Source organism: Haliaeetus leucocephalus, unplaced genomic scaffold, assembly GCF_000737465.1.
Source record: "Haliaeetus leucocephalus isolate CR32 unplaced genomic scaffold, Haliaeetus_leucocephalus-4.0 Scaffold906, whole genome shotgun sequence".
NCBI classification, from domain to species: domain Eukaryota; kingdom Metazoa; phylum Chordata; class Aves; order Accipitriformes; family Accipitridae; genus Haliaeetus; species Haliaeetus leucocephalus.
In genome coordinates, this window is record NW_010973342.1 from 3,016,728 (window position 1) to 3,036,434 (window position 19,707).

Below are 19,707 nucleotides of genomic sequence, written 5' to 3' on the forward strand. Positions count from 1 at the left end.
TTTGGAGTTAAGCCATCCCTAGCTGTTAAAGCTCTCTGGTGAGAGAGCGGCTCTGCTATATGTAGATTGTCAATGTTTCCTGTTCAGGTTCCAATGCTGTCAGTCTGGTATCTTTCATGAGTACTTTGCACTATAGAAATTAGAGATGGAAAAGACCTATTAGGTCATCTAGTTTACCTACCTGCCAGAGCAAGATTCTTTCCTACAGTATGTATTTGGCCACATGCGCAGATGGAGATGTAATAATCAGATGCTGCAGTAGATTTAATAGTAGTAGATTTAGTCTTCAGAAGTTCTGCTATCAAAATTACAGACATCACCCAGCACGTGCCTGCAACTTTTCTGAAGGGAAATATATCCTGGAAAACTTCTGCTGATGGTAACTGACCTCCTGCTACCATGTTCAATACAATGCACATGGCCAGGTATTACATTTTATTAGTTATTTGACTTGCTGCTTTATGCTTGAGGAAATTGTACTTCATGACACAAGAAGATAAAACTAACAGGATCTGACAAACTTGGATGAAAATAAGCAAATAAAAGAAGTGAGCTGAATAAGTATTACCTGACAGTTGTTTTTTGCCTCAAAATCACTTCGCCCAGACTGCTTCTCCTTGCTCAGCTTTAGGTCACTTTCTCGGAGCAGGTAGCAAACCAGCCATTTATATGCTGCTAAAGGAACTGTGAAAAAGAGAAAACCAAAATTCTTAACATTCACATTTATGATGCAAGAAGTCACATGCAGATTCTACTGCAGTCACAGTTTTTGTTACCTGAGATGAAAAGTGAAAGTGTTAATTAATCAATCCATTAACATGACACTTTGCCCATTACTGTAGATGCAATAAATAACATCTGAGTAAGATAGTAGGATTATTGTAGCTGTACAGTGAAGACATACCATGCCTGACCATACACTAGTTCGAACTGACCCCAAGCTAAAAGACAAGGTATATCCGCAGCTCAATTTAGACTTCTGACTTGGATCAATTTTTTTTAGCTTATTTTCTTCCCATATTAAGACTTCGGTCTGCAAGATACTCAGTCTCTTCCCAGAATACAAGAACAGAAGACAGTCCACATTTCATGGAAGCACATGACTTCTAACATTGCAAAGGTGGCTGAATGTAAATGCATTTGAATGACCTGCTTTGTAGATCAGTGCATTATGTTTTTAGAGCAGCCTGGAACTATTAAGGAAAAAAATTGTGAGTGTTCACATGCTGCCTAAATTTAGACACCTAAATTAACAGTCCAGTTTCTAACAGAATGGAACAATAAACAGATTCAGATATTTTTAAAACTATAGTCTGCTTCAGTAGGTATTACAAGAGAGGAGAGAACATGTGCTTAGGTATCAGTTTGTGCTCTGCTGGATTTCACAAGTTGGAGACATAGAACAAAGAAAGCAAGCAGTTGTTTTGAACTAGTCTTTTTCTTATAAGCCTTTGTATTTTGAAGTTATTCAGATTTTACCCCATAGCTATTATGATACTATCTCACTTGGTACTATGCATCGCTATCTGAAGGTCAGCTTTTTTGCAATTATTTGAGCACCAAAGTGGTTACTGAATTCTAGGAACTAACTCGACTCCCCCTCATATATTAAGACTGGAGTTTCTTCCCCCAGCATGTTCTCAGTTTCACAGATTCACTTTTGCTCAACGCCCTGTCACTATCTCATTATCTGCTCATTTCTTTGTTAATTCTTGCCTCCGAGGGCCAAGCTGGGCTCACAGTGATAGAAAAGTGGGAATGGCATCTAATGTCATACTTGATTTGATTATAGCAGAGCAAGCCAGGAAAACTGCAGGGAATTTTCTTTCACAATTACTCATTTCTCTCTATGCAACCGAAAGCAACTGTCAAAAGCAGACACACTCAAAGCCTTTTCAACATATTTCTAAATCACTTGTATGGTTTTCTAAAATAAGATATTTTAGTGATATAAGGTAGTGGCAATCAATGCCCCTTACAACAGTTTCACTTGAAAACAACAATACAGTGGCAAAATAACTAGATTACAAATGCTATTTTAGAGGAATAAAAATGGAAGAAAAATATCTGATGCTACCCTCCATTCCAGAATTGAGGCTAGGGACAATACGATATATTTTGAAATGCAAACTATGTTCTTAGTAAATTGAAATGCATATAATACAAAGAAAATCAGCAAATAGTAATATGACAAATATCTAGTAAGTAGCAGAGGTTGAATCTCAAATCTCTGGATCCTTTCCTCTGGAAAGGGATTTAAGATTCTAGAATCACTTTAACAACAGCAGAAGGCTACCTGAGGAGTCCATGCAATCTTCAACACTAATGGCTGTGAATTTCCAGCCAAGGATATGATGGTAGTCTTGCAAAAAGTTTATTGTTCCAAAAGGGGATTCAAAAGGAGCTTTATCTGAAATACCAAAGAAAATAAAAATTATTTCTAAGGAAAGAAATCAGACTCTTTGGAACTAAAAGCCTATTACAAAGCCATGCATACATGCGATAGGCCAGATGCAATTAGGCCAAAATACTTATTTTATTATGGCCTAGTCCAGCTGAATGAGGACTGGTGAATAAATGCTGAAAAACCTGACATCACTGCCTATAAGCCCCATAAGATTCAACACCTATTGCTGAGTTTTCCAGCTCTGTAAGATGCTGGTGAAACTCACTGCTAGAAAACGGAAACAAAATCTAGAGAACTACAAAATGTACTGATGGATATTGCTACGATATGAGGCGATATGAACTGTTTTAAGTACAATGAGCAGAGGGTACCCAGACTTACAATAACTTTAGGAATAGTTCCACTGACCTAAACTGCACTTCTCAGGGAGCAAGGTACTTCTCAGGGAGCATGACTTAAGGGGAAGAATATTTCTTGCAGCAAATACCTGTGTATTGTGAATGTATCATGTGATGGAGTCTGTAGCACATTATTTATGCTCTACAAAATGATTAGATGACTGTCAATTGCTTTCAGTATGAAATTACCCCCTAATTCCATTAGCTACACACTGTTGGGTCTAGCATAGGATTCCACAATGAAAACTTACCTCTTATGCAATTCATCCAGCTCATTAGGTAGCTGCTGGTTTGCTGAAGCAGGACATTGTTATCTCCCTCATATGTGCAGTTTGGATCATTGTCATTTCGGATTTCACCCAGACGATTCACTTAATAAGAACAAGTGCACAATTTAATATATTGCAATGTATTAATGGAAGCTAAGAGAGATTAAATAATTATTGTGTGACAAAATGCACGAGAATTGTCTGTTCCCGTATGTATAGCTATTGTCACCAACAGACGAGCTTGAAAGTTCACTGTTTAGCTTGTGAAAATGAATATACTAGAAAGACTTTAGAGAAGTGTGGCATTCATCTTACAAGGGCAATTTTAATCTATAAAGTCTGCATCTTTATTTTTGGAACTGAGACTGAATCACATGTACAGTCTGTCCAAATGCTGGTGCAGATGCCGCATGGGTTTAAGGTTGGTTTTTTTTGTATCAGGTATGAAATGAACTTTAAAAATACGGATATGAGGAAAAAACCCTTTCTAAATACATTGCTAAAATTCAGACACCATGACACAACAACAGTCAAAGAATACACCAACATAACTGTTCTCTTTCTGATCAGTGTTATGCAGCAGTCTGTAACTTACTGGCAAGGTAACCATGTCCTCCACAAGCTTCTCGGCACTCCTGGGCTGCCTGCTGCGCAGTCCAAGAAGACAGTGGTTTGCTGGCAGCAGATAAGGCATGAATCTCACGTCCCATATCAGCCTTTGTGAGAAACAAGTTACAAGTGACTAATAACTTTTACACAAAGTAAGTTTGTGACCAGTTAAAGCCATAGCTACGTGTACTGCTTTATAATGAAGAGTAACTAGCAATACACACATAAAATTTTCTGAGATCTGCGTAAGGGCAGAGCATATTTTTTGCTACCACAAAAAGCCCTGCCACAACTGAAAAACCTTCAGCACTAAATTTCTTATATGGGACAGCAATAATTTGTGCCAGGTAATGGACACATGGGTACATCTTAACTCAGATGTGCCAGCTGAGATGGCATTGCATGGGATAGTCCACTGCTTGCCAACCTTTTCCTCCCAAAGATGGAGACACAGGTGGTTGAAGGTGGCATGTCCAGAAAAAGCTTCTATCCCCTCTGTGAAATAAGCAATCCCTATCTCCCCAGTCAGCAGGGGGATATTTATAACATTTACTTTCTTACATGGTTTTCACTGATCTTTCAAGCATCAACTTTGCAAAGAGTAGGAAAACTCAAATGTAGTCCCTCAATTTCCACAGAACCACAGTAGCCTGCATTTACACTAACTCTGTTGGCCCTCCTTTGAAAATGTGTTTGGAATTCCAGTGACTGGAGATAGTACATTGATACTACCAGAGCTTGTTTAAGAGTAACTCCCTGGTTGTTTTTGTTTGTTTGTTTGTTTGTTTTCTTTAGTTCTCCTGTAGAACAAAAGGAATTCATAAGGATTACATTCTTAACACTGTCAACTACCAGATTTTTTTCTATCACAATTTTTTTTTTCTGATAGCCACCATTTTGCCTAAGATTAGCAACTGCACTGGAGACCTCCAGAGACAAAATATCAGATCAAAAAATCAAACAGATTCTTCTGTCGTTTCTGCAAAGAGGAGAAATTAGACTACCCAGACATTAGTACACAAATATTTTATGAGCTTTATTTTAGCTGAAAAAAGCCTGAGTGTTTAAGTGAGATCTGAGCAATACAGAGCCAGTGTGTAGGCCTGAACAATTAATATTGTCAAAAATTTTAAAAATAAATAAAATTTATATGCTATAGAAAAAACATACTGCAGTTATTTTGGTTGAGAATCAGTCCTTGCACAGAAACTGACGGATCAGACTATTTCCTCTGTAAAGGGGTGACTTCCAATGGTCTGACTGTGGATGAGAAATTCAGCATTAAGACTCAAAAGTCTTAACTTTTTCTCCAAAAATATTTATCCTAATGCATGAATATGAATTGCAAACTCAAGCCAGACTCACAGAGTCTGTGCAGGAATTAAGAATAGTATCATTTCAGAAAGTCTTTGATATATGCCCCCTGCAGTATCATTTACAACAGTTATAAGCTGAATTTGCATTATCATCATATATTTATGATAAACAATTCTGCAAGGGAATGTAACCTTAAATCCCACAGAAATCAATAAAACATTAACCAATCCATCAAAGCAAATTTAGATGCTTTTCTGAATGCTACTTTAATCATTACTTTGTATGCCCCATATTTCTGAGACATTGCCCTAGCATTCTTGATTGTAAGATACTAAGACTTCTAAGTAGGTCCTTCATTTAGCAATTTCCAGTTTATTATAGTAAGAACTCAGCGAAGAAGTAATGTGTGAATACCTCACCTGTCTCTGGCTCCTTTGCTTTGTCAGTAAGCCTGCATAAAATTCTACAAAGTTCTCAAACAGGGATTTGGATAAATAATCTAAGGCGTATGCGGCAGCCAGATAAGGAAGAAGACGCCATTGCTAGAATAAAAATTAAATAGATTTGATTGCAAATTGATACATATTTTTTCTAGTTATATATATGCAACTATCTTATAATACTGAACCAACCCATACTTTTTTACTTTGTTCAAATTGGAAAACTGTTTTATGGAGATGAGAACTTAACAATAACCATCTATAAACATAATAAAGTGCAACTACACACAAGTTACAGTTACGTTATTCTAGTTCATGCATTTTATGAATTTGTATTAAACATTCTGTTAAACCAGTGCAAAAGTTCACTGAAGCTTTGGGGACTAATGACCTATTTTTGCCCTGTGTTTACACAATGTCTGCCATGCTGGGGCCAGTCATGATTCATGTGTTTCTTCAGTACCAAAATGACAGAGGCTGTAACTATTTCACTTGTTCGTTCATTGCTGAATGTACCTTAGTGCTGGTTGTATCCTGTGGAAAAAAAACAGGGCTAGGAAGCAGAGAAAAAAGCATCTTTCCTGCTCCATGCAACTTGGAGCCCATGAAGGAAAAGAGAAAGTGCTTGAGGAAGCTTTTGTGGTACAGCAAGAAGGGAATGAGAGGTTCAGCAAGCAGAGCCCACAGAACAAGTCAAAACAGAAAAAATTGAGAGACTTGAATAGTGGGAAGCAGACCCTGGCTCATTCAGAAGAGGTGGAAAGAAGGCAGCATTTGCCAGTTTGTAGAAACCCATGAAATATTCCAAAGTTGCAAGACTAAGTGCAAACCTGGAAAAAACTAGCCACTTTGCAAGGACAAACTGGGCAGGTTTGTTTTCAGCACTTCTTATACACTAACATTTCTCATTCAGCACTTCTTCTACACTAACCTTTCTCATTCAGCAGATCTGAGTTTTCTCTATTTCCCAGCTACCCTACATACTCTTGTTCTATTTTTTCAGAGAAAAAGGTGTTTTTCACCTGCCTAATCTGCAGAAAAACATTGGTTATATTCCTCTTGAAATTAGTGCTAGCTCGAGACTTCATCACAATGAATGTCATCGATTTCTATCTTTTAAAGGATAAAGGCTAAAAAAAGGAAAATTAACACAGCAGCAAAAGAGTTACTGACATTTTTAAACAAATACTAGTTTCTACATCTGCAGTACTTTCACATGTACAGAAGACAGTCTTTCTCTGAAAAGGTTACCATTTTAGAAGACAAACGTTTCTAAGTACTTCAGAGAAACAGGAATATTTTGGGTTTTGCTATTCCAAGAACTTATGTCAAAAGCCTGATCATGCCAGAAGGTCTTGAGTTGGAATAAACCCTCCCAGCTGCACTAGAATGACGCTTCAGATGACATAGACAACTTTAATTTCCCTAACTTCAGTGTTGCTATTTTGATCTGTGGTAGCTCTGAATCTGCGTTTCATTACATAAAAGTCTGTAGATGTGAATTCCAAAGTATTTACCTGTGTTTGGTACTCAAGAACAGGTATTTCTTCATCATCAGTTGGTCCAAACTGACGGCGAGCTGCTGAGAAGCGAATGGCTATTGATAAGGCAAGCTTTAAATTGGTCGTGGAAAGTGCCGTGATCAGAATTCTGCCAGTGGACAAGGATCCCAGAGCTGCACTAAAACGCTCTTTAACATCCTGAATGAATAAAAGGCACAGATTGAATGGTGAGGCTAACATTTCCTTTACATCCCCTGTAAAGATACCACTCTGGTAGGATGATCAGAAGCCCAGAGGATTGGCCAATTTTGTTTCCTGACACATTCAGATAAGGAGTTCAGGCAAGACTCAAAGTAGTTTCTGTAAACTACTTTGGGATCAGTGGCGTAGCGCAAAGAGCAGGAAGTCAGTAAAATCAGTAAGGTGAGTTGAGACATCTCTGAAAGGCAATTAAAAAACCAGCATTCTGACTATCTCACGTGAAATCGTCAATAGCCTTATTTAAGTCCAGGTATCTAGTACTTCCCAACATGAGAGGCACATGCTCTATCTCTTAACCTGCTTATACCTTTGTATATTTAATGAACTGTATTAACGAAACAAAACCTTGATTCATACCTTGATTGAACTTGAGTACTTCCCCTCAGCTGTGACATCTCCAGCTATATTCAGTATGTTTTCTTTAGGTATCCTGACATTGTGGAATGTGGCAAATCTGTTTAAACAAACACACAAGCAATGTAAAATCTACCCTGACACAGTCTGATGTGTCTACGTTACAGAAGAAAGATCACAACAAAGACACAATTACACAGTGATCTCAGGCGTATCAGTGAACTGAAAATAGTGCCCATCAAGCCAGGTAGGTAATTTTAGGAGAGTATGCCTGGGAGAACAAAGGCTTTCAGATTCAGAGCAGCAGAGGAAATTCAAGATGGAAAATTATTTGTTATAACTCTTGAGTTTGGTTTTTTTTTAAAAAAAAAAACCATGATGCTTACAAAACCAAAACAAACACCTCCTTGACTCTAAGAGACCATTTCAGCAGCTTCATAAGTAGAGAGGTAAACAACTAATAGAAGGATTAGCAATGTATTCTGTTTGAGAGGAAGGACAGGTAAACTTACTTGTTAGAGACCTTATACAGAGGCAGTTTGACACACTTTCACCAACATCCCAGAAACCTGAACTGAATTCTCAGCCTGCAGGAGTTTAGTTAAGTTACTTAGCTTGATATCTCAGCTATTGAAAAGCTTGGGAAGATGAACAACTTCCATCTCCTGCTTAGAACCTGACTGGGCCATTCTGACTCCTAGTAATTCCCTGCCACAAACAATTCTGCTGAACCATGTGCTTTACTGAGGTGCTGTTCAGTCCAGACTGGAGACTGCTTTGGAATAGAGACACCGTATATTTTTATGAGTCTAAAATATAGATCTGTGAGGATTATTCATGTTATTGCAATACAAATGAGGACATAGCTGAAATAGTGCCCTGAGAAGGAACTGAATGGAGAAATTTTCTTTGTTTAAACTCAGACTAGGATTTCTGTCCCTGGAATGTGGCATCTTAAAAAGGAAGAGCAAGATAACCACAACCTGAATTGTGGTGCCCTAGCAGCAATAAAGAAGGAAGTTGTTAGAATAGGCAGAATATCCTGAGTATTCATATTCTTCAGGAAGAAAGTGTATGAACTGTTTCACCCAAATGGGCAATACAACTTGGCAAAATAGCAGTAATATCAGCTCCACTCACGAATATCTCAGTATCTAATAGCACTTGAAAAGCTGTATTTGTAATCAAAGCAAATTCCTTTTTCCTGCCAATACTGGCTGATCTATTTAATAAGGCTCATGAGAGCCAGGTCTTTCACATTAATAAATTACATAAGGGCTGCATTGCTGCATGTGCTTTAAAATTACGAGTTGTTTCCAGGGAAACATATCTGCATACTGAATTTATTCAGCCTTAGAGATACACAGTATTTTCAGACTTAGCCACAGAGAACAGCATGCTATCCTGACCAAGAACCAGCTGCTTACTGGCTTTAACAATGCTAAAAAGTGCTTTATTAAGTGCCAGCTTCAGTGAGACAATGCTACTTTGCAAGAGAAGCAAATTCAGAATTTCCAAAAATCTGATTTCCATCTTTGTTAGTATTTTTTTTGCATCACTGAAAATAAAAAATTTCATTTGAAAAAGATCTTTTGGTTAAATTCACATTCTCTGCTCCCTATATCCCAAATAAAATCCATCACAACTAAAACTGTATAGCAGCTCCAATATTTTTAAGCAATAGCATGCATGTTAGACAGAACTCGAGCTGTTTAATTATTATTGCTCATTACTTTAATTACAGGGGAGTGTGTGTGGCAAGGTTTAGGTCCCTGGTTCAGCACTCCCTTTTCTTAGTTATGGTACATCCATAGAACTACAAGTTGCTTCCTCCTAGGAGCTTACAACCCAAGCATAAGGCAAGAAGCTACAAACGTGTTCAAACAAATGGTGAGGCAGACACTAACTACTGAAGAATACTTTCTTGATGTGATACCTGCCAGTCACAGCACACTGGCAGCTAAGCATTGGCATTTTTTTAGAAGCTGTTAGAGCAAATGAGAATTTTAAGGAGGAATCTGAGTGATGAAGGTAAAGGGAGCTTCATGGGTATTTATAAAGGATCCCTCCCAAGTAGGAAAAGATGCACGGAAGAAAGCAATGAAATATTATTTTAAAAAGCTATTGAATGGGTGATAAAAACTGGAATCATAAACCAGACTAAAGGAAGAGCTGATGTAACAGAGAGATGACACAATCTTTGGGGCACAGATTAGGAAGAAAATTCAAAGCGCTCCAGCTCTTGGGTCTTCTCTTAGCAAATACATATTTGAGGCATGTTTAGTCTTCTGTGTGCTGAACAGCAAGATTCGTGGTAGTAATGGCAACGAACAAGATGGCAAATTGCCCTTTTGTGTTTTACACTGTAGTGATTAGTTCAATTCATTTGCAAAGCTGTGCACTTGTAGAAAATTATATATATTGATAGATGCTTGAAAGTCTAGAGTTCATAAAAAGCTAATTCAAATCTACTAATATATAAATCTATATACTAATAACCTACTTTTAGGAAATTCAAGCCTACTAATATTGAACATGAGACAGATGTGTGCCAAGCAAAACAGCTCCCAGAATGATCTAAACAGTTTTACCCACTTTCACCTATTGTGATACAATCCCAAATAGTTAAATCTAGAGGAATTCTTTTGTTGGAAAGAGCAAAAACTCATAATAGAAAGTTTTATTATAATCTGTCCGACATAAATATAATGTAGCTAATTCTGTAACACATAAGAGATTACTTAGAGTTATTTTGATTAAAACCCACATATATACCCTTCTTATAACTTTTTTCACAGCTAGTGAACCAAAATGCTATATTTCCAATCATTATATAACAACCTATTTTCTTAAAATGAAAAAGTTCAAATAACAGTTTTTGAAAGTTTCGATTTTTTCCTTGATATTGTCCATTACAGTACACGATTTCCTTCTTTTTCTGTAAGCTGCTATCAAAATAGACACCTTTAAGATGGCAAAAACTTTAAGAAGTAAAACAGAGAGACAAAACTAGCAATTAAAAAATCACACAGAAAATTCCCATGTGTAAAGAAATAAGATATATTGCCTATAAGCACCAGTGTTGAAAATAAAAGCAGAACCTTACAGGACCTGGGAGTTAGGCGACCTTGTAAGATCATTGCCAACTGCTGTTACGCTCCTTCTCCAAGAACTTTGCTATTTGAAAATGTTAGACTGGCCAATTTGAACTTGAGATTGGAACATATTAAAAATAAATAGTAAGATTTAATGAAGTCAATGATCGCATTTCTAATGGTTACTAGCCTAGAAAGCATAGTGAATAGGCATGGACCACATCTGTCAACGCATTTAGGGGAAAAATCTTAAAGAATTGAAAAAATATCTTAGAATAATGGAACTGTATACAGAGTCATGGGGATATCATGTACCAGCAAGTTTGGAAAATGGCTAAATTTCACATGGTGATGACAAGACCATAGGTTTGAAAGCCACCCTACTAGGGCCTCTTCTGCATAGCAAATACTGTGACTGAGATTAAGACCTCTGAGCAAGACAGACAGATTGCTGTCACTTTAAATATGTATCTATAGCAATGTGCAATTTTGCATTATGTAGCCCACAGGTAAAAAAACTGTATCACATAGATTTCTACCTAGATTAGCTGAGCAGAGTGAAGCTTTATTCCAATAGTAGCATTCTTGTTTGGGTTCTTTGGCCAGTAGTTTAGGGAACAATTCAAGCAAAGTTAATCGTATTGACTTTAAATCATGCAATAGTAATTCATCTGGTGTGCAGTAATGCTGATAAAAAAGGAGCAGCTGGAAAAGCTATGAGCTCCTTTTGCCAGTACTAAATTAATAAGCTGTTACCTATAGTACAAATAGCTCAAACATGCTTTGGTGAATTTCAGACTCACTAAAATGCCTTTCCTGCCAGCTTTTGTTATTGACTATGTTAGAGATGGTGCAGTGACAGTTCCTTCAATTCTTCCAGCCAGAAACAGAAAGCAGGTGAATGGTATTGGAAGGCTGTAAGTCAAGTGATCTCACGGTTGTTTATGGGATATAGTAAACCTTGGGAAGAATAACACTTCAGAGGTTTTGTGAAAAACTTGCAGAAGGAAAGAAAACAGCCACATATTCCAGACTGAAACTCACAGAAAGGTTAGAGTTGAGGATAGAGTTGAGTTACAGAGAAGCTGGGGAAAACTGCAAGGCAATATTTTAGCTCTAGTTTCTACAATCAAGGCTCTAATCTAAGAATGCAGCTCTGTAACAGTAATGCTCAATAGCAATGATAAAATAACATAGCATTTTATAGGCCTCCTAATCCTATCTTAATGGACTTCATTGACACACGAAGACCCACTCACCCTAAAGTTCTCATAGTCTAAGTGCCAGTCTTGCAAGGAGTTCTGGATGTGCAGACTCCTGCAACTCTTGAGAGCTGACAGAACTCTGCTAAGGAACAATAAAGGTTGTCTGAAGTTCACTGCAGATGCACGTGAGGCTATATTTCTGTGGGTGATAAAACAAATGCGTGACCAGATCCGAATCTACCTTTCCCCGTTAGCACCATCAAGTCCCTGTCAGTATGAAATGGCTATGGCTACAGTTTTGACATATATGTGAGTGACAAAAATGAGGGGATAAGACAGCACTCTTCAGCAATATGACTACATCTTAGCAAGGTGCACAGCACTGTACATACCCATGTAGTGTCTAACCTTGACTGTAGAAACTAAGTGGAGAGGGCAAAACAGGGAAATACCAATGATTCCACTGCAAAAATCACTGTTTTGACTTAAATTGCAAATATGCAAAATGTGTCTTGCAAAATATTTGGTTTAACTGTGAAAGTGGCACTGTTCACAACACTTGAAGTATTGATGGTAATGTATTCAGATAATGTAAGTACAGGTACATGCATTTTTAACTTTTTTTTTTATTTTACAGCTTCTTCATTACTATTGCAATTGTTTGTGACTCTGGTCAGAGGCTGCAAGACAATAAAAACATTAAACAAGCATAAGCTTGTTTAGTTGAGAAGCAGGACTGATTTCTACACTTGGCTTTCTTATTCACATCCCTGTACTGCCCCTTTCCCTGTACCGGAACAGTCTCTTCTGTGGCCTTGCAGTGAACCAGACCTGACAAATGATCTGGTTGAAGACAGCCAAATTTTTTTGTTGGATTAGTTTTCAGGCAGTTCCAGTTCCCTTGCCGAGTCCCCTACACATCTCCATAAATGTTTGTCCCAGTACAAAGAAAAAGACAGTGTGGGAGTAGAAGCAAACAACGAAAGAAGCCGAGTATGGGAATTATCTTCACCAAACTACTGCTTTGGATTGTAAGATGAAGCTCCAAAGACTATTTAGGTTTCAACCATGTATTACAGCTCCTATCTTCCTAGTGAAATAACTGCAACCATTGCAAAATCTAAGAGTTAAGAGGATAAACTAGGAGACAAAAACACTTTGAAGGACTAGACTTTCATTTGTCTGCCCTTAAACTAGCAGTATCAGAATCTTAATGTATTATTGGCACTGATACTCAAATAGTAACAAAGAAAAAGAATATGAATTAATCATTTAAAAGTAATCTGTAAAGGCTTGCATGTTGTGTGATGGATGCCATCTTCACCAATACACAAGGAATTGTACTGAGGGCTTTCAGAACCTGAAATCTCTTTCCAGGAGGGATTCTTTTATACCATTTATTGCTTTTCTGCCCAATAAATCCCCTTTACCCATTTCCTCTTGGGTGTTTTGTTTTGTTTTCAGTATCCAGAAAACCGACTCTGGCCTCAGTGATTGCTAGAGAACATGCTAAATGTCTTAGCATGTTGTATGTGTGGAGAGATTGATCACATTTTAATTGTACATGAAAGGTTGTTAAACAGCTAATAAAAAACTTCAGTTTTCCAAAGTCCATCATTATAATTAGATACAGTTAACAACTCTTCTTCCCCCAGAAAGATCCTTTTCCCCCCCTGCAAAGAGTTCAGTTAAAATAAATAGCTTTCTGTCTGGCAGTGGTTTGCTGTATCTTTGATAGCTTAATTTCACTAGTTCTTTCCTTATCATAGGTTTTGTCTGCTCAACAAACTGTATACACGTTATCAGTGGATACAGCTGAATGAGCTCAGAACATGTTTACAAAGACAGGCGTGTTAAGCACCACTTCAGAAACACAATTATAACTGATTTTCAAACTCTTCCCCATGCAGATTCATTTGGGCATCATTTCTATTTCTGAGTGGGGAAAGCAGCAATTTGCTGCTAGTTACAACTTGACATGAAATTGGTTCATCACTGATTCAGCGGCAATCATTTACTGACGTGCACTGCAGTAATGGGTAATTTTGGTAATGTTACATTGGCCAGGGTAGGAAAAAAAAACAACCAACAAAGGGAAGAAACAGAAATGCACATCAGCACTTACCCAAACTCTCGCTTTATGTCCCTCCTCTTATGCCTGCCATGAATTTTATTGAAAAGCTCCTGGAGCCCAAATACCCAGAGTTTTTTCAGTCATCCTTTTTTTCCTCAGCTATTTCCATTTTGGGACCTCAGTGAACAGCAAATTTCAAAGACTGCCAGAGCACTAGCAACAGGTGGACATTTTTATATTATAAAAATAAGGACTGAAGCACTTGCATCCCCTGGTGGCAGTCTGATTTATTTTTTGGTAACAAAACACAAAACCAGTCTAAACTCTCCATAAGAAAAACTGGAGTTCTATTTTTAACCATTTATCTATTGATTACACAAACTGTTGTAAATGGCAGAGAAAGAAAAATATTTGAAAATATTTTAAAGTGATTTTGTCTCTTTTTGCCAGGTGAAGTTAAAAAGACTTGCAAAACCCATGTGATTTTTGGACATTCCAATTATGAAGCTATGAGAATTATTTGGAAGACAGAAGGAGCAGGCTAGTCAATTGGATTTACACTGCAAAAATTCCCACGTTACTTCTGAAATTCTTTCTGTTACTGAAAACATTACACTCTGCATTAGCAGGAAACCAGCCTTCAGCCAAACGACCCAAGAGATTTATTGTTTTCCAAAGCCAGAAGGGACAACTACGATCATCTACTCTGTTCTCTTACATAGCATAAATCAATGGCATTTTCCAACGAAGGTCTGGAATTTCTTTCCCATGTCCCTCAAAAGTGTTCAGGAGCTTAACTCTCTGTACCCATATTGCAAATTAGTAACATAAACTTCTTGAAGTACAGGAACAAAATCTGGTATCTCTGCCAGAGATGTCATACTCTGATCTTCACTCTGACTATTTACCCTGAGTGTAACTACATGGAAATATACCTGATTTACTAAATGTGTATGGTAGTTGAACCAGACTTCACACATACATTCAAAAAACTGGCAAAGCATGCAGCAGAGACTAACACTTGTAGTCACAGCACAATGGAATATTTTCTCATCACTACATACAACAGGCTTCTATACTGCAGGCTGTGCTTTCTCTGGGATAAGCTAGGATATAAGATTACTAAACCGCTTAGGAGAACACCTTGACAAGGCAGTGTCCAGTGAAATCTCTCCCTATGAATCTTGGCATTTTGCAGATCATGCAACCAGCAGTGCATTTTCTAGAGTGGCACAGCTTTTCATCTCTGCAAACAAATGCAGAGCTATGAAGCTACTACCTCTCCAGTCCCCATCTAGGCCTTTGTGCACCTCTGAGAAGCTACGTGTACAAGTCCTGACATTTTTGACAGCTCAGTGTGAGCAGGAAGGTTGCAAAATGAAAACTAGTTCTTTTGAACCATGTTGGCATCTAGCATCAGACCTCTCCAAAGAAAATAGCTGAGGTAGATCAGGAACACAGGCTCCTAGAGTTTTCAGCTGATTGAAGGGTATCTATTGGTAACCTTGGGCTCCCTCATCCCTCTATCTTAATCTGCAGTTGCTGTCTTAAATGGACTGTCTTAATCGATACTTAAGAGATCTAGACACTTGACTGGGACTCCTCAGGCACCACTGTTAGCAGAAAATAATAATATTTTTTTAAAGCAGCATACACAAATAAACAGAAAGATTAGAATGCCCTATGATTGCTTTAAATGACATATAATGTAACTAAGATAAGGGACTCCATCTGGCATTAAGATAGGAAGTCATCGGTATCTCTTATTTACAGTGTATTATCTGAATTATCATTTCAGATTATTCAGTTATTATTGATATTTTAAGAAATGCTCTATTTTTTCCCCACAGATCAACGGTTAAATAGATTTTAAAATTACATGCATTTTTATGTTATGTGACAAGCACACTCTTCTCCTTCCTTGTGTTGCACATGAAACTGTGCTGCAAATTAAGAACGAACAGCAGAATTTGAACATTTCTATAGGAATATGAAGCTGAATTACATTTAGATTACTCAGGCCCATGTTGCTGTGCCATCTGGTGGCTATTAGTCCATAATGCAGATGCAGGCAAAAATACCAAAACTCCAACCTCCTTCTTTTCCATGCCTTTTCTAACATTTTTCCTCTGTAAAACTTAATTTTCTATATGTTTTTTTTTCTTTATTTCATCTGTGTCTTCAGGCAACAGAGAATCAATGAGAATGAGCTACATAAACGCCAGTGCTGTTTTTGCCACTACAGATTATTTGGGCTATCAGGAGAAGGCTGGTACAGAAAACAAACTACAGAAGACCTATGACCTTCTGGAAAGCCAGTCAAAGCGACTACATTTCAAAGCAGGATACCTTAGGATGCTACTTTGTTTACTGCAATGGCATGTTATGAAGGACAACACATACGTCTGTAACGAACTGAATCAACAGAAAGAGGTAAATTTGAGGCATAAAGAAGTGACCCCACCACACTCCCCCTTTACTGTTTTAGGTCTCTTTCTTTACACAGATATAATAATGTAACTAATGTAACTAACACAGAGGTTTAAATAATTATTTTTACATAATGGCTGTTTTAACGCAGAAATCTACTTCAACTTCCTCACTGTCTCTCCTTGACATCAGATGCCTTTGGTTAGTAAAGTGGAGACACAGTAAGGTCACTGAAGTCCGTAACTCAGCAATGGAGCCCAGGTACTTTTTAACTTCAGCTGTACACAGAGAATACAGAAAAAATAACTAACCTTCTCCTTTTCTCCTGCAGTGAACAGGATTAGTCCAGAAATCCAATGGTTTAAATAAGATAGATACCTAGTTTCTCTGCTGGGTCTCATTAATCTTACATCTTTACTAACAATAAACCTTATGGGCTGGAAACTGTCAGACAAAATAATTAAGGGCTTTCACCCAGATGGGTGGAGAGGCTGATTAAGTTCTTTACTCAGAACTTAATGGACGTTGTGGTTTTTTTCATTATTATTGTTGCAGAGCCTATGATTTCAGGAAAGCTTAGGGATACTCACAGAGTATTAGTGGCACTTCATATCCTAAAAAGTGAGAGAAGCAGAAAGACTACAGTTGTTCAGATAGAAAATACTGAAATTCAAGATTTTTCAATCTGTTTTTTTTTTAGAAATACCAACAACTTAAAACTACTAGCGAATACCTCAGAAGTAAAGACAGAACTGACACAGAAGGATATTTGCACCACTACAGTGTGATATGATCTAGAATGTTTCCTCCTTTTAATGGATTGACTTACCCATTATCCAACCCATTCTGCCCGAGTTTCTTTCCTATGTCACCTACCATCACACCTGGCACTGGCAGGAGAGTTTTTGTATCTCGAATCTGCACAGAAGTGGAATGAAACATTATTTCAGTTGTGGAACAATGAAAGTTATTGATTGAACTTTTCAAACAGTGAAAACATTCCCAATATATTCTGTATTCTGTTATCAATGCTTGTCGTGGTTTAACCCCAGGCAGCAACTAAGCACCACGCAGCTGCTCACTCACTCCCCCCCACCTAGTTGGATGGGGGAAGAGAATCTGAAGGAAAAAGGTAAAACTCAGGGGCTGAGATAAGAACAGTTTAATAGAACAGAAAGGAAGAAACTAATAATGACAATAACAATAATAAAATGACAATAATAATGGAAGGATTGGAATATACAAAACAAGTGATGCACAATGCAATTGCTCACCACTCGCTGACCGATGCCTGGTTAGCGATCCCCCCCAGGCCAACTCCCCCCAGTTTATATACTGGGCATGACATCACATAGTATGGAATACCCCTTTGGCCAGTTTGGGTCAGCTGTCCTGGTTGTGCTCCCTCCCAACCTCTTGTGTCCCTCCAGCCTTCTTGTTGCCTGGGCATGAGAAGCTGAAAAATCCTTGGCTTAGTCTAAACACTACTTAGCAACCACTGAAAACATCAGTGTGTTATCAACATTATTGTCATACTGAATCCAAACCATAACACTATACCAGCTACTAGAAAGAAAATTAACCCTATCCCAGCTAAAATCAGGACAACGCTAAAGAAAGCTCTTTGTTTTTTTTAGCAACATAATCCCGGATCTAACTTGTACCTTCGTATCCTCTCATTCAGGACATAGATCCCTTAATGAAAATTACTTTGGCAATATGACACTAATTACATCAGTGTGTTAAATATGCATTAACAATGATGACTAGCATTGAAACCTTCTTCAGGTGTACACAGACATAGTAGGAATCAATGGAATTTTTATGTAACAATCGGCTTTGAGATATTCCCCAATTTTGTAATAAATTCTGTTCAGTCTGCAACTAGTTCATTTTACTATGTATAACTTCTCTACTGCATTGCCATATTTTTTGATGCCTTTAATCTTAAACTGATCTCTGTGGTAGAAGCTTGAAGATTTCATGCAGATCGGCCTGCAGCATTGGCAGACATAAATCATCTTAAACCTCAACCAAAACTTTCAGGACTTCATATAGCATAGGTTAGTTCTAACTATATAGGTAGCGTGATAATCTGGAGGCTTTTCAGCTCTTCGGTATTTTTCAGAATTTTTTGCAGAAAACTGACAGTATAAAACTGGCTGTACAACCATCACAAAATCTGTGAACATTTAAAAACAGTACACTTGTTACAGTTGCAATAAATGTGGAAAGCATTAATTAAAGAACGTGCTGGTCAGATATACTCAACAGCATAACAATAAGTCTTTAATTTGAACCCACTCTCCCCCAAAAGAAAAAAAAGATAAGCAGTATTTCCACTCTACCTGTACAATAAAGGAATGTAATCCTTGGCACTGTCCGTCAGGAGTATAGAGCTGGGCGTACACAACTGCATGAGTGGCATGTTTCCCCATATTACCAACCCAGAACTTTGCAGCTTCAAAGTCAGGGGTATTGATGATAAATTCCTGTATTCAGGAAAAGAAAGGAGCAAATTATATAAATCATAAAAATGAACACACGGCTATTTTGGTTTTTTTTCATGACCATGGTAATGTTTTGAAAACATTAACTGCCAGGGTTTCATTCTATACTCCACTCCAACAGTTGAGATCTCTCTTATTGCGTTCAACTTTGGAGAGAATACATGTAGCTAGGAAAAATTTAGAGCTGAAAAAGTTCATTACTTCACTGTAAAGCCTGAAATTCAGCCTTTTTAATTGCTCATTTAAGCAGTTAAAAAAAGTAAAGCAAAGTGATGGACTCAGAAGCATTTCCTAGATCTTAGGTTAAGCTGAGCTGTGAGTCCACATGAGGGACTGTGGGGGCTGTTTCAGCTGTGAGGGCTGAATTCTATGCAGGGACCACCTCCTTCTTACACAGTTTTCTGTGGAAAGGAAGCCTGGCTGACAGTGTGAAAGGCAGTGCACTTCCGAGTTTGGACAACTGGGGGACCATGAGTAGTGGGAATTCTGAAGAATACATGTATCCTGAAATTTAGACATAGCTTCAGCATTCAGATTTTTAGATTCCAAATAGTGTGCTTTCTGGATGTAAAGGAAATCTGAACTCAGAGCTCCACGATGTTAACAAAGATTTAGTCATTTCAGTCACTTTTACTGCAGTGCACTCATCACCAGCATACAACTCAATTTATTTAAATGGAACTTTTCATGCTGCCAAACTCACAAAGTTGTGGGTTGGTTTTTTTTCTGGAAAGGAATCCGATTGTCCATATTGCATAAATGATCACTAAATTGCTTGTATATGAAAAAATGCAGACTGGGATGTTGTCCTACTAAAGAATATAAAATCTTATGTT

General features: G+C 37.7%; 1 protein-coding gene across 4 annotated transcripts in view; it reads right to left on the reverse strand.

Annotated features, from left to right (window-relative positions):
• ACOX3 (acyl-CoA oxidase 3, pristanoyl) overlaps window positions 1-19,707 on the reverse strand; it is a 37,537-nt gene that overhangs the window by 8,074 nt on the left and 9,756 nt on the right. For all 4 annotated transcript variants that reach the window (XM_010583506.1, XM_010583503.1, XM_010583505.1 and 1 more), the window contains 9 exons: window positions 18,710-18,853; window positions 17,191-17,279; window positions 7,561-7,657; window positions 6,958-7,140; window positions 5,420-5,542; window positions 3,670-3,790; window positions 3,057-3,176; window positions 2,297-2,410; window positions 569-684 (listed from right to left, as the gene is read on the reverse strand). In XM_010583506.1, the coding sequence (XP_010581808.1) occupies window positions 569-684; window positions 2,297-2,410; window positions 3,057-3,176; window positions 3,670-3,790; window positions 5,420-5,542; window positions 6,958-7,140; window positions 7,561-7,657; window positions 17,191-17,279; window positions 18,710-18,853 (1,107 nt within the window). The remainder of the gene's footprint in view (window positions 1-568; window positions 685-2,296; window positions 2,411-3,056; window positions 3,177-3,669; window positions 3,791-5,419; window positions 5,543-6,957; window positions 7,141-7,560; window positions 7,658-17,190; window positions 17,280-18,709; window positions 18,854-19,707) is intronic.